Raw genomic sequence first — 15,907 nt, forward strand, 5'->3', positions numbered from 1 at the left:
TACATCTTGAGGTAGTGAATTCCATAGTTTAACTATGTACTGTGTGAAGAAGTACTTCCTTTGATCTGTCCTGAATCTCCCACCATTTAGCTTCATGGGATGACCCCATGATTCGTGCTCCAAGATACCGACATCCAGAGATGGTACTGTGATGGACTCAGTTCCCATTGGAAAGAATTAAATCAGTTGCTCCGCGATGAAGAGAAGAGACTCAAGCACATTGGGTCAATGAACCACTCTTCCTGGACAAAGTCATGCCCTAAGATGACCTCTTTAAACACCACTCTCTCCCTCAACAACATTCATGAAACAAGATATACAAAACAGAGATTTGATTTGCCATATCAATTTATTTTGAATGATCTTATCTCAGTATACATTTACCCATACACCATGAGCAACCGGCCCAAATAAAACACATCTTATCCCTCTTTGATCTGGCCCTCTAAAACTCAGCCTCCAGGTGACTCTGAGAAGAAAACCAAAGGATCCTTAGTACCAGACCTTATTGCTCTCACCTCTAGGGCCACAACTTACTCCCCCATTTTTGCAAATGATAGAATACACAGGGAGGAGGCTTTGTTCTCTTCGACCTACAGGAGAGCTTCAGGCTGTGTGGATGTTCTATTGGCACATTGGCATTCCAGTTGGAAGAAGTTGAGTTTTACCAAGCCATTGCCTGGTTCTGACTTTCCAGTTGGGAAGGAACATATAGCTGGGTTTGCACAGCCTTGGAGAAAATAATTCTCCGTGGGTAATCCGACTGGAAAAGAAAAAGGAGAATAAGCACATGAGAGCTTGATCTTGTAGAGCCACCTCTCCCAAAAGAAATACTGGAGCCATTTCCCAGGACAGGTCCAGGCACCATTGTCATGCTCCCTCCGGAGGACACCTCTTTGGAGGGTGAGCTGGAGCCAAATGAGCAAAATATCACAGAAGAGCTGCCTGTGACTAGAAACTGTGAGGCAGATCAGGGGGACCCTGGGACCCCAGGGGAAACAGCCAGTGACTCTAAGCCTCACAACACAGTTTGCCCCTCTGGGACTTAAAGGCAAATGACAAGCAGCCGCCTAGCCCAAATATCACAGAAGAGCTGCCTGTGACTGGGAACATGGAGGCTGATCAGAGCTATTCTGGGCCCTTGGGCCATAGCCATTGCCTCTCACAACATAGTTGCCCCACTCTCAGACACAGAGGCTAAATGGCCACCTAGCCCCAGGAAGTGAAGTTGTCTAAAGGCCGAGGCTGAGCCAGCTGCCAGATGCAGTAATGAGAAATAAGGGTTCCCAGTAAAGGTGTACTCATAGCAAGGGTCAAGAAGCAACAGTAAGAACCAGACATGGAACAACCGATTGGTTCAAAATTGGGAAAGGAGTACGACAAGGCTGCATATTGTCGCCCTGCTTATTTAACTTATATGCAGAGTACATCATGAGAAACGCCGCCGGGTTCGATGAATCACAGGTCAGAATTAAGATTGCCAGGAGAATTATCAACAACCTCAGCTACGCAGACGATACCACCCTAATGGCAGAAAGTGAAGAGGATCTCAAGAGCCTCTTGTTGAGGGTGAAAATGAAGAGTGCAAAAGCTGGTTTGAAACTCAACATTCAAAAAACAAAGATCATGGCATCTGGCCCCATCACTTCCTGGCATATAGAAGGGGAAGAAATGGAAGCAGTGACAGATGTTATTTTCTTGGGCTCCAAGATCACCACAGACAGTGACTGTAGCCATGAAATTAAAAGACGCTTGCTCCTTGGGAGGAAAGCTATGGCAAACCTAGACAGCATAGTCAGAAGCAGAGACATCACCTTGCCGACAAAGCTTTGTCTAATCAAAACTGTGGTTTTCCCAGTAGCAACGTATGGCTGCGAGAGCTGGACTATAAGGAAGGCTGAGAGCCGAAGAATCGATGCTTTCGAACTGTGGTGCTGGAGAAGACTCTTACAAGTCCCCTGGACTGCAAGGAGGTCCAATCAGTCAATCCTAAAGGAAATCAACCCTGAGTGCTCATTGGAAGGACAGATACTGAAGCTGAAGCTCAAATATGTTGGCCACCTAATGCGAAGAGTAAAGTCACTGGAAAAGACCCTGATGCGGGGAAAGATGGAAGGCAAAAGGAGAAGGGGACAGCAGAGGATGAGATGGCTAGATAGCATCACCGATGCAATGAATATGGACTTGAGCACACTCCGGGAGAGAGCGCAGGACACGAAGTCCTAGCGTGCTATGGTCCATGGGGTCACGAAGAGTCGGACATGACTGAACGACTGAACAACAACTCATAGCAAGGCCCTGAGAATGAGCAGATCTTTCCTTACATGGCACTTACGGCCTGCAGCTGTGCTCTGGGCGGGACTCTGAAGGTTCAGGCTTAAAAGCCTTTTGTTGCAGACGGTAGGTACTGGAACAACATCTGAGTTCCAGCTCCCTGATGTCTATCTTGCTAGCTCCTCTCTTCTCTGGATCTCCCTGTGTTGGACATGTGACTGCCTATTGACCTTGCTTGTGGGATTGACCCTGCTTCGATGTCCCAGCATCACAGTAAACAGGACAGTTGTGCAGACTGACAGGCCCTGGGGTCATTCATGACGCCACTTCCCTCCAGATCTCGACACATCAAGACTGTCTGCGCACATCAAAAGCCTATCATTTAAATATTAAAAAAAAAAGCAGCAAGAGATCTGAGAGTTCAGTTAGGTGTGTGACAGGTCAGTTGTTTTCCAGCCAAAGAAATAATAAAAGGCCCAATGACCTGTGGGACAAAGGCTTGATGTATGAATGTGGACAAACAGGGAGGGAGGAAAACCAGCAGTTCTTCTGTTCCAAACACAGAACGGAGAGTCTTTACCTTCCTGCCATCATCAGATGCAGAGGAGAAGACTGGCAATGTAAACTGCAATACTAAGCAAAGCTATTGTGTTACTTAGCTTAGGATAAAATGAAGAATATATATAGTCAGATGGATATAGATATAGAAATTAGAGACAATAAAAACATAGAGGCAAGTAAACAGCAGCCTTGTCCATTACTTCTCTGCCTACAAGAAGTCAGAAAGAATGAGAGAAACAAAGCAGGCTTCCCCATGCTCTCATGCAGATTGGTAACTCTACTCACATAAATTGTAGGTAAAATTAGCTGTGACACATTGATTCTCAGTGCCACGGCACTGGACGGTGGTCGCTTGGCTGTCGCAATTATCCGAACTCAGCGAGTAGCGGCCTGGGCATTGCATCCCGTTGGGTTCAAGGCTGGTGCGATTTGGCACTGCAAACAAACGAACAGTAGACTCAGCACAAAGGACCTTCCTGTTCTTCTTTCATGTCTAGTACCTTCTGGTCCAGACTGCCTAGTCCTAAAGAGGGTTGTGTCAAGCATGCTCTGTGGTGTCCAGGATGGTGGTGGTGTTTTCCCCGCTATGGGTCCCCTGGAGTTCTTCCTCGATAAAAATCCTCTTGCCATCCACCCATCTTCGGCTTGTGGGACACAATGTGGTCATGACTGGGCAGGTTGATCTGGAAGGCCCTGCCATCCAGGATGAGGCCAGACAGGGCAGGATTTGGACCCTTTCTAGCCCCAAGGGCTTCCTGTTGCTTTTAGCACCTGGCCTCTCACTCTTTTTAAAGGGACCTGAAGCGGCAGATGTTGATTTTATCTACACTGCACAGTTACATTCACACTATAATACTTTAAGGCATTCCCACAGGGAGTTGTAGGACTTTGTTCGGTCTGAATTTGCACCCTAAGTGTCCTGACTCCCCACTAAGCATCCTGGGGGTCATAGTTTGGTGAGGATGTGGGATTAGCAATTATTTTATTTTATTTGCAGTATGTGCTCATCCAATAGTAGCTCTTTTGGGGGGTTTCTACCTACTCTGTGGAAGAGAAGAGCCCATCATTCTGTCAAGGCCAGGACGAAGTATAATTCTCTTTACCTTCATTAATGCATTGTCTCCCAAGAATCACTGACAGGTCCAGGTGAGTGTCTTGAACATGACTTCTCCAACTCCCAGTTCCACAGCAGCTGGCCTACCATGAAGGGCTCCTTCCCTCAAATGTAGAGAAAGGCCCATTCTGCATCTCAGGATCTGCCTGCTCAAGAAAGCTGGCATTCCCTGCTCCTCCAGGGCTTTTTGCCACAACTGAAACCTGTTTCCATTTTAGCCTTCTGCAGGCCAGGCTGGGAGATACCTGGTGCCCCGATGGTATTTACACCTTCATTTGAGCAACAGAAGCTGCTGGTGCCAGGTTGCTTTCCACTCAAGGGCCCTCGAGCTTGGCCAGTTGCCTGCTCTCCTGTCGCATGCCGGGGCATCACACTTCAGGAAAGCTGCTGCTCTGTCCTTGGCTTCAAAGGAATAATTGCTCATGGCTTTCTCGGCACACGCCTGCAGCATGGCCAGACTGCCCGAGGGGGCACCTGGTCCTGCAGCTGTAGCCTGTTCCTCGCTGGCTCAGTGGGTCACTTTCACACTGGTAAATTATCATATGAGCATGCATGGACACATATGAAGATTAAATGCACAACATCTTTTGGTTCAATATTTTGCGTTAAGGGCTTCCCATGTTCACTCAAGCTCCCACCTGCCAGGAAATTGGGGCTGTTAAGGGCCATGCCCATAACAGACATGTTATTTAGGCAATATGCATATGGTATTTTTATTTAAAAAATAATAATTCTTGGCCTCCCTTCAAGGCAGAAGCCTTCCCAAGGCCGCATGCCACAATAAAACAGATATAATATTAAGAGAGATAAAACCACAATAAAATAGTAAGAACATCATAAAAGCAGCAAGGAAAACCAACCACAAGATCAGCAATCAAAACAGCAATGAAAACAGCAAAAAAAGTGATCATATCAGGAACAGGCCAGAGTAAAATACTGTGTTTTCAAAGCCTTCTTAAAATCCTGCAATGATGGAGCGTAGCAGACCCCCGGTGGCAACAGTGATATGATATCCTATGCTCTGGTTATTTCCTGCTTCGCCACTATCTCGGAACTGGGTGGCTGTCAGTGGCAGAATGGTGGATTGAAGTCCCAGATTTGTCTCTTCGCTGCAAAGGACACATGGCATCTGGCTGGATGCGCCCAATCTTGTCTGATCTCGGAAGCTAAGCAGGGTCAGCCAGGGTTAGTGCTTGGATGGGAGACGCCTGGGAATCAGGCTTCCTGCAATGAGCAGGAGGTTGGACCTGATGATCTTGTAGGCCCCTCCCAACCCTACAATTCTATGAGGTCGAGCAAAGGGCTGGATTTGCCCAATCTCGTCTGATCTCGGAAGCTAAGCAGGGTCAGCCCTGGTTAGTACTTGGATGGGAGATGCCTGGGAATCAAGCTCCCTGCACTGAGCAGGGGTTGGACTCGATGGCCTTGTAGGCCCCTTCCAACCCTATGATTCTATGATCCTATACAAGAAATGCCTTGTGTAGAAAAGCTCCCAGTCTCCTTCCCCTGACACTATTCCCCATATCCATCTCCCTCCTCTTTCTCCCTACTGCCAGAATTTCTATCCGCCCCCCGCACAACCTGCTAGTCAATTATGCTAAACCATTGCTTTTCACGTGTCAGTAAGGAGAACCATCAGTTATATGAATAAAACATAACCCTACAGAATGCTCAATGCCTTGTGTCTGAACCCTTTAATCATTTTCAATAAATTCCTCCTGGGGCAAGCAAATGAGCCTTTAATCTCCAAATCCCCCCAACACTTAAGGTGCCAAGCTTTGGGATGCTCAGTATTCAATGTTCTACAAATTCCCTTCAAATGTCAAGGCTGCATGTCCGAAAGGCACGTGGAAAAGTACACTTGGTGCCACACAGGGCCACTACACTGACCCTATAATATGAACCTAGGGATGTCGCGGGAGTCTGAGAGGGGGGTGGAGTTGGCAGACTCCCACCCCCCACTCCGCCTCCCAGACTCTATCCATGGCCCGCCATGTTTACCTGAGTCAGGGTACACTGAGCCGGGCAAGCATGGCAGGCCCCGCTGGTCCACCAAGCCACCACTATGTATAAAAATAGCAGCTCATTCTTTTATGGAAAGGGCCTTTTATGCAAATAGCCTCTGTAAAGCAGTCATTTATACAAGATTGCAGGTGTAAGTGGACTATGTGCGCCTGTAATCTTGAGTAAATGGCCGCCTGATGGCCACCATTTGTAGAAAAGGCCCTTTACATAAAAGAATGAGCCGCCATTTTATGCAAAATGGTGGCTCGCTGAGGGATTGGGGGCAGTGTGCCACTCCCCAGGCATCTGCAGACTGTCATGCAGGTCAAGTAGGGCCGGACGGCCAGCTGGGATCCAACAAGTGGCACGCGAGGCAGACGGGAGTCCGTCCCTCCAGCCCTAGGTTAACCTGCCTTGTAATGACCAAGACAACTGATTCAACTGGCCCACTATTCTCTAGTCTGACTGACAGCAGTTCTCCAGCACCTCCATTTAATGTTTTTCACTTTAACATGAAGATTTGGAATAATGGAAAAACAGAATAATCTTAAACTCAGGATTCCAATTGTCTATTTTCAAAAGGCAGAATAGCCACCATTCTCATGGGATCTCTCTGTGTGAAGGGTGTCTTTGAGCTCCCATATTGCACTGACCAGAAGGGGTGAGATACCCTTAGCCTCCATATGATATTCCTGTTGGTGAGCTACCCAGTGCATGGAGTAAAGGCAGGTTCTGCACTCACTGCAACAGTGTCCCCCAATGCAATTCTTTAATTTGTCCATAGAAATGAATGGCAGAAATTCACTGACCCACACAGAGTCTCGTTCAGACAATCCTGCTCCCTGCCCCTGCCGAACTCAGCCATGGAGAATCACGCAAGTGCCTCTCAGCATAGCCTCATCCTGGCTTCTCTTTCTTGTGCTGGAATTTTTGCAACTGGCTTTTATATAAATTTAGATAAAGTCTAAAAAGATGCAGTTACTTACAATGGAAATCTTGTACATTACACTCATCAGTCTGGCAGCAGTGGAGTTCTACCAGGGTGTATTTATCTCCTACTGATGTCCAGGAATAAGAACCTGGATAACATTCTGTGAGCTTGACACATCCCTTGTAAGCCACACCAGCTGGAAATGCCTCTGTGAAAGAGAATCAGGAAAATAATGTCTAGACTGGCAAAAAACAAAAAAGTCCATCTTCCCTTAACTTACATTTCTTACTTATGACGCACTGAACTTTGTATGTTAGCCAGTTGGGAGGGTTTTGTTTTGTGTAAATAATCGAATCTGGCAAGTTATTTCTTAAGGTTATTGATTAAAAATTGATCAGCAGCACAGGTTACAGTTTTGTCAAAGTGACTTCTGAAAGTGAATAAAAATTCACTGAAGTTCAAATAGATGCAAGACATCCTTCCAGTCCTGACCACAGCAAGATGGATAATTACCCCACCATCCAGATGACAGGCCCCCCAATGCCACCTTCACTGAGTCATGTTAATGCCCCATCATAGGTCACGTATTCCTCAGCTTCATCTTGTACCAGACATGATCAGGCGATGTAAGTGAGAGGTCCCCTATAGGGCCCTGGTCCCTACAGATCACTGGCTCCAGACTTTTCCCAGGACACCCCCAAAACACCAGCTGCCACCAACTACTGATTTAGGCTAGATCTACGCTACTGCTTTATAACAGAACTGAAGTGCGCTGATAAGTGTTGGGGCGCATTGCACATTGGGTATGCCGTTATCGCAGTGTTATTTCCTGCTTTTTCTTCCACATTATCTGATTTACTGCAACAAAGGTCACTGTGTGTCTTATGAGGTATAAATGCTCAAAAGGGATGTAGTGTTACCATGATGGGATCGTAATGATGTGACACGAGGTGTAGATCTGGCCTTAGAGACAGCAATCAGACTCTGTTCTTAATGTATTTAGCACATGGGGTGAGTTGTACCGATCTTCCATTCTTCCAAGACCAGAACACAGGTATTTGAAAGACTGGACATTAATGTCTTTATTTAACAGGTCAACATTCCTTGAGAGGGTTTTACTCCTAAAGTGGGCTAAAAGTAATTTTAAATGAAACAAATAAGTAAATAAATGAAAAACAAATAACTGATCAATAATCATAATATAGTTCCAAAAAAATAACACCACATATCTGGTTTCAATACCTTCTCTCCCGCCCTTCTCATTCACTCCCTGGCTCTTATTCTACTTAATCAATGGACCCCTGGACCCTAATTCCTCTCATCATCTCTGTCCATCCTAACCAACCTCTTCCTCCCTGGCCTCTCCCTCCTTGACCCTGTCCTCCTTCCATTTGACTTTCTCTAACACCAACTAACCCAACATTCTGTTCTGGACTCAACTTGTCAATCTTTCCCTCCACTCTTCTGTTGCAGGGACTACAGAGGTCCATCTGTACTACTGACTTTGCTACACCTGTGCATAGATTCATAGAAAGAGGAAAGCTTCTTGTCTTAGCACGGAAGTGCTCAACTAAGAAAGCAGGAAGTTGCTGCACAGAGATTGGCAGCCATTGTGGCACCCACAGCATGAAGCTTTTCTGGTCCATCTTCTGTGAATTCAGGACCAAGACCTGATGAGGAACTCGTGCTGCGACTGAGAGCAGCAACCCCAGGCTCTTCCCCACTAACATCTTGTAAAAGGAGATGTAGGTATGATGTCATCGCCATGCTCAGAGTGGCCCTGCCCCCAAGTTCACTTCTTTGTCTGCCAAGGATGGGAGGTGGGGCACTCTGACTGTGATGACACCACAGCGCAAGTTGTGATCCACAAGGTGTTAGCTGGAGAGACATGCGTGGAGGAGTTCTGGAGTTGCTGTTCTTGGTGACACTCAGTTGTTCCTGGAGGGAGTTGGTAGAAGGAGGAGAGTTCTTTATTTCTGGATTGTGCTTGTGCAGCAGTTCCCAGGACCTACCCAGCCCTTCTCAATTCCATGTCTCAGTCTTCCCTTTCCAGACAGAGACGGAGACGGAGACAGAGACAGAGAGACATACCTTTCTCTTCTAGCTGTTAGGCTTCCATTTCTTTCTATGCTCTTTTAACTGCCTGTTTTTGGCCAACCCTTCTCAGTCACGATTCCTTCCCTTCCCATTTTTCAACTCATCTGTATTCCTGTATTAAAGAACCCCCCCTTCTCTTCTGTCAGACTTTAGATAGATAGGTAGTGTTGACGTTATTTACCTTCCCCTCACCCCTTAGCTTGTGTGGGTAGGTTTTTCATCCTGTATCTGCTTTTCTTTGGTCATGTGTGCGTGTGTGCGCACATGTGTCTGCGAGGACAGCATGCACATTATTATTGTCCACAAGCCAACAGTGTGTGGCCAGAGCAGTCCATACGTGGTCTGATCTATACTGTGAGGCAAAGGCCTGCGTTCCTTGGCATGGCACTAAGCATGCATGCCGGGAGAGTTGGTCTCAGTTCTCTTACCCTAGCCCTGCTCTCCCCTAGTTCCCACCCCACATCTCCCCTGCCCCTTTTCTGCTTTGCATAAAAAGGGGGCCTATCAAAGTGTGAGTGTGTCAGCTGAATCCTATTGAAATGCTTTGTGTTGCTCTTTATTCTTTATTTTATTTATTTACAATATTTTTATACTACTCCACATCAGAAGATTTCAGAGCAGTTAACAACACAGTAAAAGAATAAAACAGCACTTTTAAAAAGACAAATGCCTATAGTGGAATTTAACAAACCATGGCTGGTCATGCAAGGAAGGCCTGTCAAAAGAACGTCTTCAGGAGGTGCCAGAAGGAACACTATGTTGGCGCCTGCCTGACCTCTTAAGGCAGGGAATTCCACAGGAAGAGGGCCACCGCACTGAAGGCTCTTTTCCTGGTGGACTCCAACCGGGCCATAGGTCCGTGTGGAACCAGCAGGAACATGCTCCCGATGACCTCAGTGACCGGGCAGGTTGGTAAAGAAGGAGGCGCTCTCTCAGTTCTCCTGGTCCCAAGTTGTTTAGGGCTTTGTACGCTAGTACTAATACCTTAAACCTGGCCCAGTAGTGAATAGGCAGCCAGTGCAGTTCCCTCAGCAGAGGAGCTACACGCTGAAAGGGGGCAGCTCCCGACAACAGCCGGGCTGCTGCGTTCTGCACTAGCTCCAGCTTCCAGACCAGCCTTAAGAGCAGCCCCACATAGAGTGCATTGCAGTAGTCCAGTCTTGAGGTTACTAGGGCCTCAATATTTATAGCAATGCCAGAGTCCTTTATCAACGACATGCCAAGGCTTAGTCCCATGCAAAGGAATGGAGATGTCTCCCATGACCACTTGGGGCACTGTAAGCAAGTTCCATTTATCACCACTAGGGGGAGCCCTATTGCGTAGGCCTGTAACACAAAACAGCAGATGGTGCAAAAAATGGCCACCATGCTTCGGACTGCCGAATCTGACGTGCTGCACAGGCCTAATTCAGAGTGTAATCCTATGTATATTGAGACGGAAAAAAGTTTTACAATTCCCACCATCTTTCCAGCCAGCACTATGGGAGTTATATGACTCTTTCTGTCTAAACATGCATCGGATTGCAGCCTTAGGATGTGTTAGTCTAGATTTTGAAACAAAACTAGAGTACAGGAGGGTGTTGTGGAGGAGTCATATTATTCAAACAGCAATGCTGACTGTCCAGTGAGCTCTCTTGCTTACTCATTTTAGTGTCAGCTTCATCAACTGCATTTCTTTTAGTGAATCTCGAATTTATGTTACATTTTCTCTCACATCTGGTAAGAAAAGCTCACATCTGGTAAGAATCTTTCTCTTTCATCTTTCTCTCACATCTGGTAAGAAATGTTTATGCAGCCATCATGCTGATTCCTGGATTTTCTTAATTTCCTTAACTAAGACCTTAAATATGTTAAAGGGACTGAAAGCCCACTCACGTATTGTTGTATTGAAAACATAGACAAGGCAAGCATCTTGACCCACTTTGCACACCTCAGTCCTCACGTCTTCAGGTCTACATTGTTCTCCACAGCCAAAACATGTTTTACATCTCAACGGTGCCACTGCAGACAGGGAAAGGGTTGAAATTCCACAGTGCCGCCTCCATAGGTCTCACAAAACTTCACAGATAAAACCAGCATTTATTTCCTTTTCCACAGAAATATTCCCATCATTATTCCATTGATAATGCTCTAGGAAGCATGTTTCCAACTGCAGCCTGAGGTCATCTAGAAGGGTTAGGGTGTTGTTGTTTTCCAATGTGATGCAAAACAAATTTTAGGGATGGACGAAAGTCCCTTACCTGGTCCTGCAGCTTGCTTCGCGGTGGGGGGGAGGCGCTCCGTTTCTTCCCCCGAAATTCTTTGCAGGGGGGGAGGCGCCCCGTCCCTCCCCGCTGAAATTCTGGCCGGGGGGGAGCGCCCCGTCTCCCTGGCCGCGTATCTCGTCTCCTGCCAGGATGCAAATGGCGGCGGCCATAGCCGCCGCTGTTTGCATCCCTGCAGTCAGCCGTGATAGGCTACTTAAATCCTTATGTAGCCTATCACGGCTGACTTTGGGAAAAAAAGGAAAAACGCGTACGCAAATGGCGGTGCCCATGGGCGCCGCCATTTGCGTTCCTTATTTGGGCACGTGTAGTCTACATAAACATTTACGTAGACTACGGCGAAAATAAGGGCAATGCAAATAGCGATAAGCCTATTTACGTAGCCTATCACGGTGTTTTTTGAAAATCTAGCCATGATAGGCTACGTAAATCTTTACGTAGCCTATCACGTTTGTTGTTGTTGTTGTTTTCCAACTTGGAAATGGCGGTGGCAGCAGTTGGTTGAAAGACCGGCCACTGCCACCGCACCACCGCTGGGAGCCGCCAGCGCCAGGGACATTCAACAAAGGTAAGTCCCATCCCGGGGGGGGGGGGTGGCGGGGGGGTGGCAGACCGTTTCCCCACCAATTTTGGGGGGCCGAATGCATTGGCATTCGGCCTCCCAGAGATTCGTGGAGAAATTCTCCGACATCCCTACTTCTAATAGAAATTTTCTGCTTTCATCATTTTGCAAATGTCAGAGCAAAGTTATTGAATGGATGTATAACAATATTGAATACCATTACAGTGTGGAAAAAACCTGCCATTATTTCCAGCCAAGTCACCCAAGGGAGAACAGTTGTTGAAGGGGATGATGAGTCTGGCCTAGAACTTTTGCATGGTAAGAAAGGTACAATTTCCAAACTTCTTGTTTATTTCGGACATTTAGGGTGCAATCCTCTAGGTGCTAGACAGTGTCTAGAAGGCCATAGTATTTTTTTGGTTTCTGGGTTCCGAGCCAGGGCTCCGAGCTGGGTACCCAGAAACATCACTCCCTGTCCCCTCCCCTGCCGCAGCTCATCCCTGGCTCCTACATGCCGTCCAGCCTCCCCCCACCCCACTCTGACAAGCCCAAATGCAAGGAGGGCAGAGCGCAGAGGAGAGGATCCCCTCCGTGATCCACCCACCTTGCATTGGACAGTCAGCCACCTCCGAGTTCAGAGGTGGTCAACTCTCCCCATCAGATTGCGCCCTTCTGTGTCACCATTCATACTCTATCTTCCTCTTTGTGGAGCAGACTAATAGATTTCAGAACAGCTGGCACACACGACATGCATGTCTGTGAGATGTTAAACCTCATTACCACTCAAGGAGTATCTGTACTAGCGATTTACATTGGCTCTATGCCAGTTTAGTGATCAAGGCTCCCTCCAAAGCTTCCTGAGAATTGTAGTTTGGGGCGAAAGCTGAGCATTCTGTGCAAGAGATCCCCTCCCCCTCCCACAGAACTACAGTGGCCAAGTTTTCCTGGGAGGAATGGAAAGCCAGTTTAATTCTCAAAACACCTGGACCACATGCCACTTTTAGGTAGTCCTGCACAGTCATCCTTTTACTCGAACTCAAATGGATTATTATCCATCTTTGATAAACAACAGACTGCTTCATCAGATGGATGCTACATGCAATATAATGCTGGATATTATATTGTGCCACTAACAGACAAATGCTAATACTTTGTCCTCGGTATACAAATGCAAATTTGTATACCTAAAAATACAAAGTTTACCCTTCTGCCTCTAAGTAACCCATGCATTGTCTCTCTCTCTTTTGCTCAAGAGTGCTCCCCACCGTCTCCTCATTTCCAAAGAACTCCTGGGTCCTTTCCCCACCTCCATTTCCAACCCATAATTCTTGGCTCCCTGCCTTCAAACTGTTGCCTACTACTCTTCCAGTTTGCCTTGGGTAAAAAGGTAAAGGTGTCCCCAACCAGTCGTGTCCGACTCTAGGGTGCGGTGCTCATCCCCGTTTCTAAGCGCTGTCCGAAAACACTTCCGTGGTCATGTGGCCGGCATGACTGAACACCAAGGTGCACAGAACGCTGTTATAAGAACATTATTTCCCTGGCTCTCTGATTCCCATTTTGCCTCCAGGAACCATTGAGGTTGTTGGCCTTTCTCTAGCCAGGCCTACATATTCCTTCCAGAAACAAGAACCAGAACGTCTGGTTCATACTCACCTGGAGAAAGGAAGACCAAAAGGAGGCATGTGCTCACAAGTGTCTTCATCATGATGGGAAGATTAAAAGGCAGGAAGACTTGGGTCAGAGCTGGACCAACCAAGGGAAAAGATGTAAGAATGGGCTTATGCAGAACAATTTATAGGCCAAGAAGAGGAGCCCAAGGGCAAAAGCTGGGAACAACTGGTTTGGCGGGATGCAGGAACTGACTTTAGATGAGATTGTGCATTTTCCCAGAAGTGCCATCACGTTGTACAGGAATTAACACCTCAGTGTTGGAAGTGGATGAGAAGTTTTTCTGGAACTCTGTCAAATGTTGCCAGACATCCAATTCAGTCTAGCCTAAACATGGTTTCATCACCACTCTGGATGTGGGAGAACATGTCCACAAAGAGATCTAATTATACAGCACATGATCTTCTTTTTGTGGAAATCTGGTACCCCTGATATCTGTCAGAGAAGTGCTTGCTACTAAGTGAGGGTCAGTCTGGCATGATACAAAGAAAACCTTTTTCCTTGTTAAAGGAAGCCTGCTGAGTTTCCCCTGTCTCTCTTGCCCCCTCTTTGCTGTAGTTCTGGTTCCTGTTCCCTCAGACTTTGTCTTCCCTCTGTGTCACATTTCTCTTTAATTGTCATCACTTATTCACACAAATTTTATGGAGAATCCAGGTTCAGTCTATTTAATTGCTCTCTTTTCAGCACTACTGTGGGATAAGCAAGAATTTGCCCCTCGATTGCCTCTAACTAATCAACTTCTGTTCCCCATTATGGAACAGAAGTTTTCTTCTTCTTTTTCTTTATTTTTAACAAACTATACTCATTAGCACTGGATGTACACATCTTAGATGTATAGTTTCATCAGTACCCACTGAAGACTCTTTGGGCCATTCAAAAATGGTGCTTGCATCATGGGTTCCAATGATTTCTGCATGGCCCCCAAAAGGAATACATCCTTACAAAGAGGAAAAGAATGTTTACAGAATCTTAGAATCATAGAATAGTAGAGTTGGATGGGGCCTGTAAGACCATCGAGTCCACCCCCCTGCTCAGTGCAGGAATCCAAGTCAGAGCATCCCTGACAGGGGGCTGTCCAGCCTCATCTTGAATGTCTCCGGTGCGGGAGAGCCCACTCCCTCCCTAGGTCATTGGTTCCATTGTCGTATTGCTCTAACAGTCGGGAAGTTTTCTCCTGATGTTCAGCCGGAATCTGGCTTCCTGTCACTTGAGCCCATTTTTCCATGTCCTGCACTCTGGGATGATTGAGAAGAGATCCTAGCCTTCCTCTCTGTGACAACCTTTCAAGGGCTTGAAGAGCGCTATCATATCTCCCCTCAGTCTTCTCTGCTCAAGGCTAAACATGTTCAGTTCTTTTAGCCTCTCTTCATGGGGTTTTGTTTCCGGTCCCTTGATCATCTTTGTTGCTCTCCTTTGAACCCTCTCCAGCTTGTCTGCATCCTTCCTGAAGTGTGGTGCCCAGAACTGGACACAGTACTCCAGATGAAGCCTAATCAGTGCTGAGTAGAGGGCAACTAGTACTTCCCAAGATTTGGAAGCGATGCTTCTATTAATACAGCCCAAAAGAGCATTTGCCTTTTTTGCAGCCACATCACATTGTTGGCTCAGATTCAGCTTGTGATCTACAAGAAATCCGAGATCCTTCTCGCTTGTAGTGTAGTTGAGTCACATATGAGACACTGGTGGCTCCAATTCTGGTGGGGATGTGAATCCATCATGGTTTCAGTCAGAACCAGCCAGAACTCTAAAGGAACTATCCAAGGTGCTGAACCCTATCCCCAAAATTGGTTCAGCACCTTAGAAAGCTCCTTTAGAGTTCTGAGAGGTTCTGACTGAAACCCAGAACAGATTTCTAGTCCCACCGAAATCAGAGCTACCAGCCTCCCCTGACCAAGATTCTATTCCTAATGCTAATCATAGAGACTGACTGAGGCTGGAATTAGTGTTTTCCAGATAAGGTGTAGGGAAGGTGCAAGGCAAATGTGAGGCAGAGCTTGGGAAGCTGTGTGTGGGAAGCTTCAACGTGGGTTAATTCAGATGGGCCACCTGGGGGGCGGGGGATGGATATATTAAGAGAAATACGAGGGGAAAGAGAAGGAAATAGAGCCCTAGCAGCCATATGTCTCTTGTAAAAGAGCAAGGGGGACACAACAGACCTCCTCTCCTGGTTGGTCACAGATACTTGAAAACTCACAGGGGGCAAAGGCTATTCTCTGATCTCACAGTTCCTGATCAGAAATACAATATGTGGCAATCAACCTGACCTCTTGCACACTCTTGGATACCAAGTTATCTTGAAGCAACCAAATGGATGATATATCCGAGGGATGGGGAACCTCAGTCCCATGGGTCAACATTGGCTCCTTCAGGACACCCAATCAAGCCTTCAGGTCTCCTCCCCTCCTTGAAGCTCTTCTCCCAGAAGGCTAGTG

General features: G+C 46.8%; 1 protein-coding gene across 1 annotated transcript in view; it reads right to left on the reverse strand.

Annotated features, from left to right (window-relative positions):
- Positions 1-332: 332 nt before the first annotated feature.
- The window catches only part of LOC146337724 (phospholipase A2 inhibitor and Ly6/PLAUR domain-containing protein-like), a 30,946-nt gene continuing 15,371 nt past the window's right edge, over positions 333-15,907 (reverse strand). The window contains exons 2-5 of the mRNA XM_084814346.1: positions 10,857-10,982; positions 6,940-7,092; positions 3,121-3,270; positions 333-763 (exon numbers count right to left, since the gene is read on the reverse strand). Of these exons, the coding sequence (XP_084670472.1) occupies positions 594-763; positions 3,121-3,270; positions 6,940-7,092; positions 10,857-10,982 (599 nt within the window). The 3' untranslated portion in view covers positions 333-593. The remainder of the gene's footprint in view (positions 764-3,120; positions 3,271-6,939; positions 7,093-10,856; positions 10,983-15,907) is intronic.

This window comes from Heloderma suspectum, chromosome 10 (genome assembly GCF_057233095.1).
Source record: "Heloderma suspectum isolate Gila_16-S chromosome 10, 16-S_ref, whole genome shotgun sequence".
Taxonomy (NCBI): Eukaryota; Metazoa; Chordata; class Lepidosauria; order Squamata; family Helodermatidae; genus Heloderma; species Heloderma suspectum.